The sequence below is a fragment of the Symphalangus syndactylus genome, chromosome 10, assembly GCF_028878055.3.
Source record: "Symphalangus syndactylus isolate Jambi chromosome 10, NHGRI_mSymSyn1-v2.1_pri, whole genome shotgun sequence".
Classification (NCBI taxonomy): domain Eukaryota; kingdom Metazoa; phylum Chordata; class Mammalia; order Primates; family Hylobatidae; genus Symphalangus; species Symphalangus syndactylus.
The window spans coordinates 107,112,833-107,133,818 of record NC_072432.2 but is presented as its reverse complement, the minus strand read 5'-3'; the positions used below and the strand labels follow the sequence as shown (position 1 = coordinate 107,133,818).

Sequence of the window (20,986 nt, the reverse complement as noted above, 5' to 3'; positions counted from 1 at the left end):
ATTATCTATTGATAGTATAATAAAACTAAGTAAAAATGTTCTGCTAGGCAGTTTTATTTATTAGATGTAAAAATCTTCCCCATACAATCTAAATAAAATTTGTCTTCTACCATCCTTTTGATGAAAAACTACTGCTGATATTACAAGTAAAAATTAAAATGAATTCTGGTAAATTATATATTCACCTCACACCCTAACGTGACACTGGTAAATTTACCTATTTATCTAGAGAATTATAACCAACATTAGTATAGGTAAACACAATGTATCTTTCATGTAAGCAAGTTTCCTAACAAAATTTTATTTTAAAAGGAACACTTAAAAATTGTAAGTATATCTTCAAGAAGCTGTTACTGTTGGTTACTGGCCACTTTTTAAAAAACTGTCTGCAGACAATTCCATTCCTGAGGTAGACAGATTCTTCTAACACTATTTTCTTGAAATGCAGACAGTGTTTGTTCCTATAAAAAATTTTCTTAGTTATTTCTAAAGTACATTTAACTCAGCAATTAAAGTTGAAGGTATAAGGTAAAAACCATTGAAATCTAGTACTAAAAATATAAGTGGAGATTGATAATTAAAATACATTACAGCATGAGAAAAATTAAGAAATTAGGGATTGAGATTTTTCTCTTTTCTAATGAAAAGATAATGAAGCCAATTACTAAACAGACTAGTTTTCAGTTTTATGCTAACTAAAATGTAACACATACCCACTTTTATTGGCAATGTTATTTTAATTACATTAAACTTGCCTGCTTTTAAACAGATGTTTATATGTTATAATTCAAGCAGAGTTAAGGAAAGAAAGGCATTCTGAATTCTGCGCTAGGTAGAGGAGTGAGGAGGAAAAGTGGTTTAACTGATGAGCTTCTATTTTCCAGTCCAGTGGTTCTCAATGTGTGTTTCTGGACCAGCAGCATCTATATCACCTGGAAACTTGGTAGAAATGCAAATTCTCAGGTATTAACGCCAGACCTACAGAATCAGAAGCTCCGTGGGTGGGGTCCATCAATTTGTGCTCAACTGAACCTCCAGGAAATTACAAAGCACACTCAAGCATGAGAACCACTGCTCCAACCTATAAATCCATGTCCTTTCATCACTCCCTTAACCATGGCACTGCACATATTGTTCCCCTAGTGTTCACCCTTCTAACAGGATTAATATCCAGAAGATAGAGCCCAAAAGTTCCAAAATGCATTAAGGAAATAAGAGAGAGGAGTTTAAAAAAGAAAAAAAAAAGTTAAGCAAACGTATGCACATGTATGTGTACATGTACACAAGTGGGAAGTCAGTGGCAGAGAGAAGAGGCAGCGGCAACTACGGGTGTATGCAGCTGGGAATACAATGCCGCACTCAGAGGAAATTCAAAACAGTTCCAGATGAGAAGGACAATGAATCCTATAAATTTACAAGCATTTAAAATTAAAAGCACCTTAAGGCAATAACAACATGTCAGCTACAAGAGCTATAGTTATTGGTAACATTTAGCAAAAGGTCAAATAAAGTCCAATTCATTCTCACATAAGTAATAAATACCTCATGAAGATATGCACACACACGGGAGGAAAACCCTGCCCCACTGTTAACACAGTAAAAGTTAAACAGAATATTGTATTGTAGCCCATATAATAGTGGTGATCTTCTCAAATGGAGGTCCTCACTTCTCTAGAGTTGATTGTCACTACTTTAAATTCCAGGGCTGGTTGTCCCCCAATTCTTATCAGCTATTTAATCCTGAAGCTGGTGCATGGCTTTACACAATCTTGTTTTCTATGAAAATGATCTTACGAAAAAACAAGTTTTCTTCTTTTACTTTATGCTTACAAGAAGGCAGCTAAAGTTTTAAAAATCACTTTAAAGAAGGCAAGGAAACCAAACAGAAGCATATGAGATGAAAGCATTCACTGAAGATAGGCATTTGAAAAGCTAAGCTCCAATCCAAGTTAGTCACAAGTCCAGCCACAAGGCAAATGTTAACAAAGGCCTCTGACTTTGCATGGTTTCTTTGAATATCTCATATTGTATAAAACACATAATGGAATTCACACATTAACTGTGTATAAATTAACAAAATTACTATGTGGCATTTTATATGCATTAATTCAAAAATTAACAAGTAAAATAATCTGATTTACAACACACGTATTTCCCCAACTAACCAAATCAAAGCTTTTAAGCTCCAATATTTTGAGTTCTTGCCAAAGGAAAGCAAAACAGAGTTATCAAGGAACCAGTGATTTCAGGGGTTCTTGTAACTAGGAACAAGTTCATGATAATCAGGAAGCAGGAAAAAAAAGGGGGACAGGTTTACAATCTCTTTAAAAAGAAGACTCATCTTACTACCAATCTATCCCACATTTCATTTCTAAACAGCGAAATGAAGGTTATTAAAGCAGCCAGCAGCTTTTGCAATGACCTATATTTGAAACTAGGAAGAATGCATCTTAACCGTGTGAAGGAAAGTGATACTAGCACTCGCCCAGTTTCTTTTGATAAAAGGTGCTCTGGCTCAATCTCTGTGATTACAAACCTATCCCAGAGCATCTGTAAACAATGGCATATTTTTCAGAGGGTTCCTAGTCAGAATAATCTCTGCAGAATTATCATGCAACAAAAAGGAGAAAACTGAGGCATCAAAAGAAATGAAATTATCATTTATGTTGAAGAAACAAACATCTGATCTTTGACAAACCTGACAAAAACAACAAATGGGGAAAGGATTCCCTATTTAATAAATGGTGCTGGGAAAACTGGCTAGCCATATGTAGAAAGTTGAAAATGGATGCCTTCCTTACACCTTATACAAAAATTAATTCAAGATGGATTAAAGATGTTAGACCTGAAACCATAAAAACCCTAGAAGAAATCCTAGGCAATAGCATTCAGGACATAGGCAGGGGCAAGGACTTCATGTCTAAAACACCAAAAGGAATGGCAACAAAAGCCAAAATTGACAAATGGGATCTAATTAAACTAAAGAGCTTCTGAATGGCAAAAACAAACAAACAAGCAAACAAAAAAAAACTACCATCAGAGTGAACAGGCAACCTACAGAATGGGAGAACATTTTTGTAATCTACCCATCTGACAAAGGGCTAATATCCAGAACCTACAATGAACTCAAACAAATTTACAAGAAAAAATCAAATAACCCCATCAAAAAGTGGGCAAAGGATATGAACAGATACTTCTCAAAAGAAGACATCTGTGCAGCCAACAGACACATGAAAAAATGCTCACCATCACTGGCCATCAGAGAAATGCAAATCAAAACCACAATGAGATACCATCTCATGCCAGTTAGAATGGCAATCATTAAAAAGGAAACAACAGATGCTGGAGAGGATGTGGAGAAATAGGAATGCTTTTACACTGTTGGTGGGAGTGTAAATTAGTTCAACCATTATGGAAGACAGTGTGGCGATTCCTCAGGGATCTAGAACTAGAAATACCATTTGACTCAGCAATCCCATTACTGGGTATATACCCAAAAGATTATAAATCATGCTACTATAAAGACACATGCACACATATGTTTATTGTGGCACTATTCACAATAGCAAAGACTTGGAACCAACCCAAATGTCCATCAATGATAGACTGGATTAAGAAAATGTGGCACATATACACTATGGAATACTATGCAGCCATAAAAAAAGATGAGTTCATGTCCTTTGCAGGGACATGGAAGCTGGAAACCATCATTCTGAGCAAACTATCGCAAGGACAGAAAACCAAACACCACATGTTCTCACTCATAGGTGGGAACTGAACAATGGGAACACTTGGACACAGGGCGGGGAACATCACACACCAGGTCCTGTCAGGGGTGAGGGGCTGAGGGAGGGATAGCATTAGGAGAAATATCGACTATAAATGACGAGTTGATGGGTGCAGGAAACCAACATGGCACACATACACCTATGTATCAAACCTGCACGTTGTGCACATGTACCCTAGAACTTAAAGTATAATTAAAAAATAAACAAAAATAAAAGCTATAACCTGATGTGAACTCTTTACATACAATTAATTTGGCACAATTTAAAAACCAGTATAATAGGCAACATGAAAGATTTGAATTCAGAATGAGAAATATATTTATCCTTTATTCACTGACTTGAAAGACTGTACTTCTTTCACTTACTCTGTTCTCTTTTAATAGATGAAAACAAAAGGAAAAGAGAACTCGCTATGAGGACATACGTTTTGGCTGTAACATCCACATACTGTCCTGGACGAAAGTGAGCAGCATAAAGAGGAGTGCCTTTATGAAAAGAAAATGAAAAATCAATATGAAATTTGACAGCACAGAAACAACTTTATTCAACATAAACTATATCCAGGAAGGCTTCTAGCTATCTGATTTCAAAAATGGTAAGAGATTCTCTTCTGCAATTAGAAATATCCAAACAATGAAATTATTCAACAAATAGGTCTTTTGACTGACTTCACAGAGACCAAAAGTGGTGCTGTTTGAAATGAGTGATTCCCATGACAACACAGTGTTCTTGCTGTCAAACACATAAATTTGATGATTCTTGGTTGTTTTAGTGAATAACAGTATACTAAATTAAGATATGTTTCTTGTTTTCACATTGGGAAAACAAAAACAAGAATAACTAAAAAATGTTGGGGCTTCATTAAATATCTTGCACCCATTGGACAAACAGGAAACAATTACTTGAACCCAAGTCCCTCATATGGTGTGTAATGATCATGGTATGTATGACATCTATATAAAGCCTCTACATATCAGATTTTGGGTGAACTCCTCATTGTACCAACACAATATAGTTCTCCAGTTCATGCCTAGATAATTAGAATAGGAAAAATTGCCTTTATAGATACTCTTATTAAATTTTATATAGAAACGTTTACAAAACTAGTTGTATGCAAATAAAGTCTTACTTTAAATGTACTTGGGAAATGTTATTTTAAAAAGGTTTAAATTTTGTGATGAATCAAAGCCCTTCATAATATTGTTTACATAAACTTGAAAGTAACATTTATGAGAACTATTTGGCAATTAATTAGCAAACATTTATAGGGCACTTACAAATATGTGCAGCTAGAAATTCAAGAATATAAGAACATAAGACACAGCCCCTGACAGCAAGAAATTTATTATCTTGGTGAAAAATAAACATTACCAAATAAGATACACTTTTTTAAATGGCAGAAAGAACTGTAGTACAGAATGTAACTGAAAGTTGATTATAGTTATATTTTATTTAATACAAGCAGCAAACTGCTGTAAGATTTCGGGGGGGGGGGCTTCCTTTAAGTTATAACCCAACCTGGATTTATACAGGCAGAGAAAAACCTTGAATGAAGAAAATATAGAGATTTAATCATTCCACATTGTCTACATATTATCAAAACATCACACTGTATCCCATAAATGTATATAATTATGATTTGCCAATCAAAAATAGTATTAATTTTTTAAAAATAAATTAAGTGACCTTTTATGAGGTTGAATTGCTGATTTTGGACCATTTTGACCCCAAAAACAATTTTGTATGATTTGAACTACAGCAAAAGTTAATGTGGCTTAATTTTATCTTTATCATAAACATAAACAAAGAGTTTAAGAAAGTTAGATGTGTTAATACCAAAGAGAATATTAAAAAGTGCTTCAGAACTGTATACACAACCATATATTTTAGAACTATCCCTTTATATTTAAAGTATTTCCATTATAAACTATTCTAATATACAATGGCCCAAGTACCTCCACTAATTTTTCTATTTGTTTAATTCCATTTACCTTGCCTTAAAATTGCAAAATCTTAACTTCAAGAATACTTTTAATCCTACCTTATATCAAGGCTGACCCTCTGTCACACCAATAAAAGCCTACTGCAACTGTATTTTACTTAAAGCAGTTTAGTTCAGATATTAAATACCAAATCTTAAAACAGCATTCTACTGTCTTCTTGTCAGAACTCAAGTTCAGAGATCAGGAAGCTTTTCTGAAGTTCAGACATCAAAATGTTATATTTTGCTAACCATATGAGCCAATATAATCATATGCCAAATCTTTACTCTTTGACAGTCCACGAATTAGGCAAAATATCTTGGAAATTTTAAGTAAGAATCTTTACACTGAGGTGCTATGGTCGGTCCCTTCTGTTGTTATATTTTCTCCAGTTCTTCTATCTAAGCAAGAGCCTGGCTATTTTTCATGAATGCCATCCTGTGAACAATGATCTTTGAATTTTAAAAGTTAGTGTATTTCTTTGAGGTGGCTTTTTCAAATGTTAAACTCTCTACATTAAAAACTTAAAAGTGTTCCTCCCTCTCTCACAGAAGGCAAAGAGTTCTCTACAGGTTTTTCCACTAAAAAAAAAAAAAATCAGATACAGTTTTGTATTTAAAAGTAAGTGTTTGAGACTCTGCATTTTAGATGTAGCTTTATTGAAAGGGGTGACATTAAACAAATTGCATATTTGGGTATTTTTACCTCCCTCCTCTCCCCAACCTCAAATTACCTGGTTTAATTGCAGCATTATCTGTTATATTAAAGATTTTAACTGTCTGTTTCGGGGGCAATCCAAGTTCTCGGTAAAATTCCAAAATGGATGTAGCTTTCTAGAGGAAAAGCAGCACATATAAGTAATACATTGAATATTAAAAGTGGAATTGAATGCACAGAGATCTAAACCAAATTATTAACACCCCAGAAAATAAATCAAAGCATACCTTATTCCTTAATGAACAAAGGGCACCCAATTCCCCTTATTTAAGGGAGGTGAGATTTATAGCTATATTTTATTACATCTCTGTGAATAATCTTACTACTTAGATTCCAACCATGTACACAGTGTTCAAATATAGCACACTAGGAAAGACCTCTGTTCTGCAGGAAAATAAAGAGTTGTGCTCATATTTAAATTCTGACTGGAGACTGTCTGAATTAAGAACCTAAACCCCGAAAAATCAACTCTCTGCCTATTCTGCACTTATTCTAAACTGGAAGAAAACACGGTATGTTACATTTAAATGTTATGACCACAAACTTCAGAATCTCAAATGTGGCCTGGTTATATCTAGAGATACCTACATATCTCTGGCTAAATAATTTTCACACTCTATAAGGAAACTAAGTCACATCCTCTTCTAAAATCTTCAGCACTGTTTCCTCTTCCTCCCCTTGAGTTGATCAAATAAAAGAATTAAGAGAACTTCTCCATGCTTTTACCAAATCAAATTGTCTATACCAGCACTAATATATTAATAGTACTATCCTCCCACCCTACTCTAGGTTATACATGAGATGCACATGGAGAGCTCCTAGAAAATGCCAACAGCAAGGGCCCTCTGCTTAGAGATTGTATCTTCACTGTCTAGTGTGGGGTCTAGGCATTGCTAATTTTCAGGCACCTCACATGATCTCTATGTCAAACTGGGGCTGGAAATCATGCTGATAGATGAGCTGTCCATACTTTTATTAAAAGCACTAATTCCCACCCCTTCTCACCTATTCAATGGTTTCCTCCTGAAATTGTCCCCACTCTCTTCTAAGAAATCTTCATTTTTTTCCCCCTTTCTACTGGAACTTCCTATCACTATATATAACATGTCACAATAATTCACATATTAAAACAAACTTTTTCTTGGCCACATATTCTTTAGCTAATTTTTCTGTTCTCCCTTACAGCAAAGCTCCTGGAAAGACTTGCCAAGTCTACTTTCTCTCCTCCCATTCTGTGAACCCAGTTTAATCAGTGCTTTCAGCTCCTAGCACTCAATGGAAAGTGCTTGTCATTCACCAAGGATCTCCATATGGTCAACCACACTGGTTGATACTCATTTTACTGAATCTACCAGCAATGCTTAACACAGGTGACCACTCTCTCCATGGAAGACTTTCTCTTGGCTTCCAGTTACTACTCTCTCAGTTCTCATATATGTGAATGTCTGCACATTTCTAACTTCAATTCCAAATTCTACTTTGAACTATACATTCACATGTCCAACTGCCAAGTCATTATCTCCACTTCAGTGTCATATAGAAACTTAAGCTTAACGTGTCTAAAACTGAACTCAACTCCCTTCACCCAGCCTGCCCTTCCCTGGCCTTCTTCCAAATCTCAATAAAAAAGGCAACTCCATAATGCTGCCATATAGGTCAAAAATCTTAGTCACCCTTGATTCTTTTCTTCTTCACATTCCACGTCCCATTCATCAGCAATTCCTCCAGACTATTTAAAAATACAACCCACACCAACCTCATCCACTATCTTCTGCCTGGATTATTTCAATAGCCTCCTAACTGGTCTCCAAGCTTCCACACTCCTGACTCTCTAGTCTGTTCTCAATTCACAGGCTGGCATTATCATTTTAAAACTCAAGCCATATCATATATCTACAGTGGCTTCTACTTCCTGCAGAATCAAGTCCTAAGTCCTTATCATGGTTTAAAATGTTCTACACAATCTGACCTCATCTTTTACTCTCCTCCTGACTCACCCTGCTTCAGAAAAAATGCACTCCCTTATTGGCCCAAGAACACATCAAACACTGGCCTCAAGACCTTTGCGCATCCTATTGCCTCTGTCTAGAATGCTTTTCTGCCATATTTTTGCATGACTGGCTCCCTTACTTATTCAGGTATCAATCAAAATATCAACTTACCTTGTCTAGTTACTCAATCTGAAATAGCACCATTTTTTGTCACTTATCCCCTCAGCCTACTTTTATTTTATTAAAGCATATTATTTTATTAATACCAGTTTTTTAGGCATACCAGGAAGCTTCCGAGAAAAATCCTTTACATTTTTAGTATTACCCTTCAAAGCATTTATCTCCATGTGTCATGATACACATTTTTTACTGTTTCTATGTCAGCAGTACCCAACCTTTTTGGTACCAGGGACTGGTTTTCACGGAAGACCATTTTTCCACAGACCAATGGAGGCAGCAAGAGGGATGGTTTCAGAATGAAACTGTTCCACCTCAGATTATCAGGCATTAGAGTCTCATAAGGAGCATGCAACCTAGATCCCTCACATGCACAGCTCCTATAGGGTTTGCACTCCTATAAGAATCTAATGCTGCCACTGATCTGACTGACAGGAGGTAGAGCTCAGGTGGTAACTAATGCTCACTCACCTGCCATTCACCTCCTGCTGTGCAGTCTGGTTCCCAACAGGCCACAGCGCAGTCCACAGCCCGGGGGTTGGGGACCCTTGTTCTATGTAACAGCCTTCCCATTTCACCCCCAAACCTACCCAAATGTAATGGCAGACTTGCTTTAGTTGCTGCTATATCCCCAGCTCCTGGTAGATCCTGCTGTCTGCTCTCCACTCCTGCCTTCTGTCCTGCTATTGTAAATATCACTACAACCAGTGCCACTAAAAACAAAACCTATAGACATCTTATTTTCTTATAATTCCTGGGTCTTCCCCCCACCTTAATTCTTAAGACTCGATATAGATTGCTACAGGGCTTGACAAAAAAGTTATGACACTTTTTATTTCCTCATGTGAAGAGTGCCTCTTTCATCACAATATAACATAGTACATCTATTTTCCTGCTGTTCGCTCTCCCTCAACTTTCTAACCATAAATGAAGAACTTGCAGGCCCCCAATGGCTATGGTACTCTATATATGCTTACCTGAATCTGTCTGCACCACTCTCTTCACCTGTGATCTCCTCCCTACCCTGCATCTCCAAAGCTTCAAAGTTGAGGGAAGAAGGAACAGCAGGCTGAGGTATCTGTGTTGGTTTTATTCTGGTGAAAGAGGCACTCTTCACATTGGGAAATGTAAGTACATGTCTCTAGTACTAAATTCAGTTGTATTTCCTATCCAGATCCCTCTCTGAGCAGCCTTACCACAGCACATTGCTCCTTTGTCTATGCCAACACTAGACACTGGAATATCTCAATTACCGTCCATATCACCATACACTTATCTACTCAAATGTTGGTCAGCATGCTGACCTGTGAGCACCTGGATGGTAAAGGCCGTTTTTTATTCATCTGTGTCTCTGACTTTACAGCTAAGCACAGTGGCAGGTTAGACTATAAAGAAGTGGGCTAAACCAACGATGAAAAGAAACAGAAGATAACGGACAGGCAACCATCTGGGAAAAAGTTTGTCTAACTCCTCCCACTTTTCTACTCTTCTGCTGCATCAGTTCTTGGAACACGATGTTACTGTGTTTGTGTCCTCAATCTTCAGGTCTAGTTACTGTAAAAGTATAGGCCTAACAGATATATCATGACTTGCTCTGAGGACGAACAAATCGGCAAGAATCTATTATAAAACCAAACCAATAGTAATTTGTAATTTTCAAAAAGCAAGAATAGCAGCAACTAAAAAACCCTAATCAACTCAAGATGACACTGATAATAACAAAGTATCCTTCTCCCAAATTCCAGTGAAGTGCCTGCAGAGTCAGACTTGTTTGTAGAATATAGTATGTGAATACTCAGCAAACTTTAGTTACTTGTTCAGTTTAAAATGTAAACCATTAGTACTTATAACTTACTCAGTTGCCTATAGTTGACATGAAATTGGGTGGCACTGGCCTGTAGGCACACAGTTTAATTTCTGGATCAGTCTACAACTTACCAGGAATCCCCCTGGGGCTCTCCAGTGGAGCCTACAACAAATGCCGAGAAGCTCTACTTTGATGTCCACTGAAGACTGTTCTACACCTCACAGAGTTCTCTCAAGAAGCTATCCTTTCCTCCACAAGAGTGATAACACAAATTGATTCCAATCATTCTCTTATTATTTTATTTCCTACACGCTGAAATTAACACTAACACCCAACATCACTATTATCAAGTCCCCTGCTTTTCATCTTCATTCATACTCACTTCTGTAACAAGAGCAAACACAAAATTTTCATTTAACAGTATGGCTCCTTGAAATTATTTTCCTGATGTATAAAACTCAGATTTATTAAATTTTAGAATAGACTTCAAGTTTATTTTTGACATTCACCTATTCCACATGATTTTAAAAGCATATTATTTTGTTAATGCCAGCTTTTTAGGCATATCTGGAAGCTTCTGAGGAAAATCCTTTACTATTCTAGTAATACAAAACAGACAATATAAACATCTCATCCTAAGTAACTTTTTAGACTAAACCATAAATAGAACCAAGGTAAAACATACTTCTTATCATCCAATTTAACTAATAGTAAATACTTTTTTCTTTTAAAATCAAAATATTATAAAACTAATTAGGTTTCAGTCAGAAGGAAAACCAAATGCTCAAGTAGAGTTAAAACCAGAAGCAGTAAAAAAGACTTTTTTCTTTTTTTCAAACTTCTAAATAAGTAAATGATTTCAAAAGGCAATTTAAAAGACTGACAGTACTGTCACGCTTGGATAATCCCATCTACGAGGTTGCATTCTTTTCCCCCACTTCAAAGTTCTCTGCAATTATCCTTCCCACAATGAAAATGCCTCTCCTCCTAAGATGAATTGATTTAATCAATGTTTAAGGCCACTTAACTTCCTCATTCAAAAACACTATGTACCACATCAGTTTTTATTTATAAGGTACAAAATAAAAAGGCAACGTAGTCTAATTTCTTGGAGGCATAAATTCTCTACAGATTAAAAGAAAACAGTTCTAACACTATTATAAAGTGATTTAATTTCCAAATGTTTAGATATATGAAATTTTATATTCACAGGTCTTCGTTTTTTAAAAAAATCCTCTATAATCAATCTATTTGCATTTTTTCCTGAGAGCTATAATATGGAAGTCTGTATACTTTTAGTTTCAAAAATCTTTGTTTTCAAACAAAAATGCTGTATTTACAAAGAATTCTAAAACTTCATTTTCACATTTCATTTTGAAGAAAGGTCATTTTATAGACAAAGCTTTTTCTTGTTATTGTAATAAATGTCACCTGGACTTAGAAATTTTATATCTTGAAGAAAGAAGGTCCTTTGCAGTACTTTCTATGCTAGAGAAGTGAAGTTTTCAAAGTTTATGTAAATTAAGTGAGTCAAAATCCACAACATTAGAACACAACATCCAAATCACCCTCCTGTGCTATGTAACCACTGAAGAGAATAAAGCTATCAGAATAAGCTAAAGAGAAAAAAATGTGGCCGGGCGCGGTGGCTCACGCTTGTAATCCCAGCACTTTGGGAGGCCGAGGCAGGCGGATCACGAGGTCAGGAGATCGAGACCACGGTGAAACCCCGTCTCTACTAAAAATACAAAAAATTAGCCGGGCGTGGTGGCGGGCGCCTGTAGTCCCAGCTACTCGGAGAGGCTGAGGCAGGAGAATGGCGTGAACCTGGAAGGCAGAGCTTGCAGTGAGCCGAGATTGCGCCACTGCACTCCAGCCTGGGTGATAGAGCGAGACTCCGTCTCAAAAAAAAAAAAAAAAAAGAAAAAAATGTGTGAACACCCTCGACTATGAAATGCAATGTCTATCATTTCTGTAATATTTTAAATTATTAGTACTGTTATAGTAATATTATTAGTATTACTTTCATAAAATTTTGATTATAACACATCTTCATCACTAAGTAAAATACAATAAATTGAGCTCCCATGTACTTTTTTTCTCCAAACTTGTTTTTTCTTGAGAATTAAAATATTCAGAGAACCAATGTGAGACTTTCAGAACTGGAAGAGAATTCAGAGACCATCAAGTACTATTCCTTGTTTTTACGGGTAAGAAAATAGATGTTCAAAAGGTGAGTAAAGGGGACCTAAAGGTAGAAATCAAGATTAGAATTCAACTCTTCTGATCCCACATCACTTGTTTTCTCACCACCTCATATTTCAGAGGGGGCAATCCTCACAGACATGGCTGGGGCAGAAGGGATTACCCTAGCATGCTTGATTTACAAATATTAAGGCCATGAAGGCATCAATTTACAAAACTGGTAATGAAAATGAAGATGACGATGCTAGTCATTACAAAAACACAGAAGTACAATCAAGTAGAAAACAGTGGCATCTATCAAACCAAAGAATTACTCATATGAAGGCTGGCACATAACAAATTTTTAAAAAGTCAAACACTTGATTTTTTCAAAAAGTTCCTATAAATATCTCATTGTACTCTAATTACTATGGAGTTATTTGAAACCCGAGTTTGTTAGTCACTAAACTGTTAAGAATAGCAGCACAGATATTATGACAAAGCTTTAAAGAAAAATAAATGGAGTATGCTACCATAATATTCAAAAATAGCTAACTTCTCTAACACGAAACAAAATAAACCATGTCACAGATTTCAGTGATTTCCACCACCACTTATTGACTAATCAGTATTTCTCACCATTTACAGAACTATGATTTCCGGTGAACATCTCAAACATCTCTTTCCTCCAAAGCTTCCCTTTTCCTTGTTCCTATCCCAGAGTATGGAATCAGCACTGACCTAGTTCTGTCCTCCCACCCAGTCCTTTCCAATCCCTGCCCCTTCCAATCTCAATGCAACTGCCTTGCTTCTAAAGGCTCTTATCAACTCTCTCCTGATCTCTTAAAACAATCTCCTAAAAACTGTTTCCTCCTATCAGATTTTTAAAATTTTAGTTAACTAATTTAACAATCTGAACAAGTTACTGACCTAGTTAAAGAATTCAGAAAGCACCTCAAAGTCCATAAGATGAAGTCTAAACCTCACACACTACCTTGATAGCTGCAGCTTCACCACCCTCCCAACACTGGCCCAGGCCTGCACACTAAAATGCAGCCACATTACACTTCTCTCCCCAAGCACACATGCTCTTCCATGTTGTCTCTGCTTCTGCAGAGGTCATTCTGTCTGGCATGCCTGTAACACCCATTTTCCTTTCTATTCTCCTCCCTGTGAAACCTCCTGGGATTTTCCCTGGCAGAATTGGCTGTCTCCGGTTCTGTGCTCCTTGGATTTATAATATTGTACTGGGATGGCTGTTTTATTTGTGTAATTTCCTCACTAGCTTATGAGCTCCCAGTGGGTAGATATCAAGACACAGTTAGGTAAGGCTCTGGTGTCTGTCGCTCTACCTTTTACCAGTGGGTGACTTTGAACGAGTTAGTTAACTGCGTTAGCCTCAGAGGCTGAAAAGTTTACATAAAGTAACAAATGAAAAAGGCGTAATGCTTACGCACTTGGCATGTAATAAATGTTCAATAAAAGTTAACTATGATAAGAAAATAGAGTAGTTGGTAGGATAAACACCTGATAGTTTTGATAGTCAGGGTATGGGCTGTATCCTAATTTCTGCCTTGTTCATTTCATAAACAGTTTGCAATGAAAAAAAAGTTTGTCTTAGAGATAAGCAATGTGTTCTAGTAAACCTAAAGATGTTTACTGAAAACCACTCCCATTTTGAGAAAGGTTTTCTGGTTTTAGTTATTCAATACAGGATACTCACTGGGCAGCTTTTCCAAACTTAAACTACAAACTCAGTACTCTACTTTAAAAAAAAGCTTTATTAAAAAAAATCTGATTTGGGTTCTTATACAGCTTTCTCCCAAACACTGCAAGCTCCTTCTAGAATACACAAAATTAATTTCCACATACTCTTGGTGTCAAGAGTTAAGACAATTTTCCATAGGAAGAAAGTGAAATGAAACATAAAACAATAACAAAATAACCAAATCTACTGTCTGTTATATTCCAGGCACATTTGAAAAACCTAATTTAATCTTTGTGATAAACCCATTACGTATGTAGTATTTTTATTCCCTTGTACAGATATACAAGCACTACAGCTTAGAGAGGTAAAATTACTTGTTCCAGATACAGGGAGAGGTATTAGAACAAACTCAAGAGTCTCCAAGACTCCTGGGCAAAATGGCTGTGCCGACTGCCTCCCCCAAATACACAATTTACCTCACAAACAAATGCAAGTTTGCGGCTGTGGAACAATCTCAAAACATAAACTCATCCAGATTTGAAACTGATGAAAAATGCAGTATTCTAGCTATGAAAATACATCCTTACACGAAAACGTGATACAGTTTTTCCTCCTACAGACAGGGCTGCCATTTTTCCATTATGATTTTCCTTTGAAGTATATTTTAAGACATGACAGTCTTGTACCTAAAAAAAAAAAAAACATAAAAAAACTAAGCATGTGCCAATACATATTTTAACATTACAAACCAGCCACATTGAGACATTAGGACAAATAGGAATTCCCTACAGTTACTTACCTCATCTTTCCTCTAACACCAACCACAATCTTAAAAACATAAATTTTTAAAAAATGATGAAATACGCACTTTGGGAGGCCGAGGCGGGCGGGTCACGAGGTCAGGAGATCGAGACCATCCTGGCTAACACGGTGAAACCCCATCTCTACTAAAAATACTAAAAATTAGCTGGGCATGGTGGTGGGCGCCTGTAGTCCCAGCTACTCGGGAGGCTGAGGCAGGAGAATGGCGAGAACCCAGGAGGTGGAGCTTGCAGTAAGCCAAGGTCACGCCACTGCACTCCAGTCTGGGTGACAGAGCGATTCTCCGTCTCAAAAAAAAAAAACAAAGATTAAATACATACAGAAAAGAACATATACAACAAAATGAGTATAAACAAAATATATATGTAACCACTACCCAGCTCAAGAAGTAGAATCCCAAAAGCCCGTGTGTGTCTCTTCCCAATCACCTCCTCATCTTTTTACCCTACAGCAGGAGTTCTCAAAAGTATGGTCACCAGACAAGCAGTGTCAGGATCCCCTGGGAACTTAATAAGGCGCTGATTCTCAGGCCTCAATCCAGACCTACTGAATCAGAATCTTTGTGTTTTATAAGACCTGTAAGTGATTCTGAGGTTCACTAAAGTTTGAGAAGCACTGCCCTAGAAATAACTCTTGACATTTATGATAACCATTTATTTTTCTTTATAATTACTATATTGGAAAGTATTGCTTAATAATGTATTTAGAATTGTCTGATTTAAACTTTATATAAATGGAATCAGATTTTATGGATTTTATGTACTCTTCCATGTCTTACTTCACTTAACATATTTTTAAGGTTCAACTATACTGTGTAGCTCTATTCTGTTCATTTTCATTGCTGCACAACATTTCGTTATGTGAATATAACATGATTTGTTTACCCGTTCTACTGTGGACAGAGACTTGGGTTATTTCTAGTTTGCTGGCATTAAGTGTGATGCTGCTGCTCAAGTTTTCTAGTAATACTTGGAAGTGGAATTGCTAGACTACAAGGCTAACCTGTCTTAATTTTGCCACATAATGCTAAAGTGTTTTCCAAAATGGTTTTGTACCAATTTGCAATCCCACCAGCTATTACTGAAAGCCCCCCGCCCCTGCCAGTTTCTTCAGAGTTCACAAAACTATCGTCTTATACTTGATCATTCAGAGCCAATCATAATTTGCAAAGGATCTATAGACTCTTTGTGCCTTATTAGCACTCTAAGCACTTAGGTGCATGAGCTCTTACTTTACATCACCTGTATCATTACTTGCCTAAGACTAAGCAGCAAGATCAACTGAGTTGCTCAAAGTGATTTGGGGAGTGATGATCTCTTACCAGTATCTTTCTATAATAATAATAATAACAACGATAATGATAAAGACAATAGTAGCTAATATTTAGTGGACACTTAACATTGTTTCAAGTGCCTGACATTTATCATCTTGTACAATCTACACAATAACCTTTTGAGGTAGGTCACAATTATTTCTTTTACAGAATAGAGTATCTTTCACAGATGAGGCACAGTGCTCCAAGGAATACACTAGTAAGTGGCAGAATCAGGATTGCAACTCAGGTATTCCGGTCGCAGGACACACATTCTTACCCATTAGACTATAGCTTATCTTAGTGAACAAAATACAGCCTCACCAGATAAGAGTATTATATTCTGTTAGCAAAAAGATCAAAACCGTAATTTGGAGTTGAAAGAACGCCATAAAAGAAAACAAAATGGGATTGTGTTTTTTTCCGATTATGAAGTAAACAAGATCTGTAAAAGGCTAGGTTATACTTAAAAAAAAATTCATTGCTCCAGTTATCCCAATACCAGTATCAGAAGGCCACTGCTCAGGCAAGGGTGAGAACATTCCTGAAACCACCATAAGTTCTTTAATACTATTTATGTTCAACATTACCCCTTTCTTCACCACACAGTTCCATGTTTCAGGATACAAATAGTTCTTGTTAAGGTTTGCACAAATAGATCTTGAAACACATAGATATCTCTTACGTCTTGTTTTTCTTTTACCTGAAGTAATGTGACCACATGCTTTTGACCATCCTTGGTCCATAAAGGCATCATGCCCAGCTTCAAGGCAATAAGGCCAACTCTAAAGGAACCTGGCAATTAAAACCAAAGCAATGTGAACAAAAGCTTTTGCAACATTCACCAACATGAAAGCAACATTCACCAACATGATGAAATCGTTTTTCCTAAAATCAGGTTTCAGTATGAGGAGCAGGCACATAAGAAATATGCTAATATATTCAGAGAGTAAAATAGGACTGTTCTTTACAGATGTCAGTGCCTTCAACCATGCCTGGCATGACATATTAGTGCTCAATAAATATTTGTAAAATGAACAAACATAAATATATGAAATAAAGAAAACAGAGAAGTTAGATATATTCTGGTTTTAAACAATGGCATTCATATAGGGCATGATAAGTCCATCATTTTGCTTTCCTAGTATCAATTTTTACCCAACTTTATTCATTAGAAAACATCTATCACTCAAACTCTGAAAAGATAGCTGAGGCTATAGAGATGCCACGACTGGTCATATATTGCTAAAATATGTCAGTCTACAACCAGACACTTAGATTCTTTGCATAAACTGGTAAAGTTGCCTCACTAAGAAGTTTTGATAACTATCCAATTCGACTGTCACAATAAACCCTAACCAGGGACCACACACTTAATAGAAAAGGCCTTACTCCTCTTGTTCTGGCCACACATGGGTTTAGCATCCTTCTAGACACAAAGAGCTGATTCAGGGGTTATGCTTCCCAAATCTACAGTGCTAAAGCATCCCAGATGAACATCCATGCAACACATTACAATTTACATCATACTCTTCCAGCCTTTCTTTCCTGACTTATATTCTTTTTAGCTGAAGTAAACAAGAGAATGTATGCAGAATGATTCTCCCTTCACCTATAAAACAGCTTCTCAAGCAGGTCTTTATTATCATGACATTCACTAAAACTAGACTAGGAGGTTGGAAATAAACTTGCAAAACAAACCACAATAAAACAGACGCAGCACATGAAAAATAAATTCAAGAAATGATAAATTATCAGGCGGTCACTATGATTTTAAATGTGTCCAGCCACACAGCAATTAGGAAATGAGAGCTCATCAAATACAAAATAATCACCTGGTTCCCAAGGATGTATAGGCCATGGTTCATCTTTCAGAGGACATAGTTTACTTGCTAATTGGGCTTTATCTTCGTCAGAGACCAACTGCTTAATGAATGGGACATTTTCTTCAGAAAGATGCTCATCCCACCATGTACCACTCTTTCCATGAAGACCTCTAACAAAAAGCCAGATGTGTGTTCTATAAAAAGAAAAAACAAATAAAACCAAGCCACAATTTAAAAACTTCCTCCACTTATTATAGAAAAGGGAAGTCACAAATTGGAAAGTGTGGTCAGGGCCTTGGGAAAGGGCTTGGATTCTGTATACCTTTTTTTCATGTCTCCAACCTTTTCCTCATCCCATTCCTTCGGATAAGGCTCACATTTAAACTGTTAGTCGTTACCCTGGAGAAAAAAATTCATCTTCTCCTCGCAGATAAACAGATTCCCAAAAAAACAGTCCTACCTATAGACATGAGAAGCCACTAACCCATTTGGAAGTGTACCTTAATAGTTTTACATTCAGTGGAGGTGGCAGAAGGTGGCATGCTGATCTTTGTCTAATAAGCTCACCGCCTCCCTACAATGACATGGCCTAGGTTCAGAGAAGTGAAGAAACTGGGTATGCAAAGTTAAAAGATCCACAAAAGTCATGACCTCTGAACAGGTGAACGTACCAAGAAAGACCTTAGTGGGTGGAGGTCAGGAAGAAGGGGCGTAATTCTTGCATGGAGGGTCAGAACAGAAGTAAAGCTTTCTGCAGTCTACTCTCCTTTTGTAGTCAGGTAAATTCAGGTTAGATTCCCAATTTTCCACTTATTAGTTGAGTGACTTTGGGCAAATTAACTCACCTCTCTAACCTTCAGTTTTATCTGTAAACCTTATGATAGTAGTTTGTTCCCGTGAGGCTACATAAGGGACCTAATACACTTAGCAGAGCTCTTAGTACCTGGCAAATGCTCACTAATTTTAAGATATGATTGCTGTTAATAGCGTTCGCTGCTAGTGGCTGGCTCATAAGCGTTTTTTAAAAATCACCACTTCAATCCCCTTAGAACGTGCTTCCTTAGGTTAACCGCCCTTATTCTTCTGTGCCCCACGTCTCAACAGAACCCCTTCCTCCTCCACCCAGGGGAGGCCCAACTGCACCAGGCCATTCCACTGCTTCAGGACGCAACTGTGCAGGTAGGACACCCTCACACCTTCCTACCTGTTTCCCGGGCCCAGGGCAGCACCCAGGCCTTCTCCGACTCGACCCAGCACCTGGGCGCCGACCTGCGTCAGCAGCCTCCAACCCGGCATGGATTAGCCCGGGAAGACTCGACTCACGACTTCCGGGCGCCCCGCCGCTCTCCTTTCAGGGAGTCCCCACGCCACCGCCACGTGGACGCAGCAGCCGTGGAGAAGTTGTCGCAATGGTCGCCGGAATGGTCGCCGGCCGATGCCCTCCGCGACGGAAAGAAAGCCGCCGGATCCACTTCCGGTGCACTTTACAATGAACTCCGGGCACTGGAGTCGCTCCCCGGAAACTATAGTTCCGCTTCCACCGTTGTCCTACTTTGGATCTGAGTTGGAGTAGGCAGGGGTGGGTGGGGACTGACTCGCCCCTCCAGGGGTAAAATAAAAGGAATGTTCAGAATTTAAACTTTAGAAGAATAAGGGCAGACTTCCTGAGGACGCTAAGGAAAATGAAAACACTTCTAAATAGTGCCCGTTGTGAGGCAATGCATTATGCTAAGCAGCGCTTGATAATCCTATATTAATCATAAAAAACGGTCCTGAAAGGAAGTAGTTATTTTTCAATTATAAATGAGGAAACTGACTCAGAATTTAGGTGCTGGACCAAAACAACACATCTGGCAGAGGAGCAGAGTTGGCACTGAAACAGAGTTGGCATGTGTTATCAGTAGACTACACCCATAGAAATGATGTATGCCTTCTAGGGCTGGATCATAAAACATATTGTTACTGCAGTTTTTGTCTCTTGGATTGCTCCCTATGGAGAAAGCTAGCCGTCATTTCCTGCAGACACTCAAACAGCTCTGCAGGGAGGAACATATAAAGAGGAATCAACTAGCCAGTCATGACTGAGCCACCTAGCAAGTGGATCCACTAGCCCTAGGCTGCAACTCATGGAGACGTTAAGCCTGAACCTCCCAGCCAGGCAGCTTGTGAAATCCTGACCAGGAGAAATTGCCAGAGAAAATAAATGATTACTGGTTTTTTTTGAGTCATTAAGCTTTAGGGTAATTTGTTATGCAGTAATAGATAGCTAATACACCTTCTGCACAAACAATCGCTTGTCTTGGGTTCCAGATCTAGCCTAATAACCATGTATTGACTAGGATATTTATTCTTCTACTAATTCCCTTGTCAGATTACTGTTTGTAGAAATTTGGAAATAAGAACTTTAAAGTGTAGCTATTTCAACCTTGTCTTTTTACTAGAGATCTGGCTATCCTGGCTTAACAGGTCCAGACAATGGTCAATTCCTGGCCATTACTTGGACTTTAGTGGGCTAAAAAATCTTTGCTTTGCTTGTCCATTCATTTAACTCATTGCTGTTGCGGTTACCTTAGACACTTTTCAATAATATTTTGGACCTTGAAGGAAAAACTACATCTCTTCATTCTAGCCATGCTGCCTGGCTTCCCAGATACTTAAGGATGGCTCTTCAT

At 37.5% G+C, this 20,986-nt stretch overlaps 1 protein-coding gene across 2 annotated transcripts in view; it reads right to left on the bottom strand.

Moving 5' to 3' along the window:
- The window catches only part of MRPL3 (mitochondrial ribosomal protein L3), a 40,949-nt gene extending 21,137 nt beyond the window's left edge, over nt 1–19,812 (bottom strand). Inside the window, exons 1-6 of one of the 2 annotated variants that reach the window (XM_055295458.2) lie at nt 19,519–19,812; nt 18,324–18,508; nt 17,192–17,283; nt 14,942–15,040; nt 6,504–6,603; nt 4,213–4,273 (exon numbers count right to left, since the gene is read on the bottom strand). In XM_055295458.2, the coding sequence (XP_055151433.1) occupies nt 4,213–4,273; nt 6,504–6,603; nt 14,942–15,040; nt 17,192–17,283; nt 18,324–18,508; nt 19,519–19,610 (629 nt within the window). In that variant the 5' untranslated portion in view covers nt 19,611–19,812. Of the gene's footprint in view, nt 1–4,212; nt 4,274–6,503; nt 6,604–14,941; nt 15,041–17,191; nt 17,284–18,323; nt 18,509–18,636; nt 18,709–19,518 lie in introns of those variants that run through there. The other variant, XM_063610757.1, reaches the window with a different exon arrangement.
- Between the last annotated feature and the right edge of the window lie 1,174 nt (nt 19,813–20,986).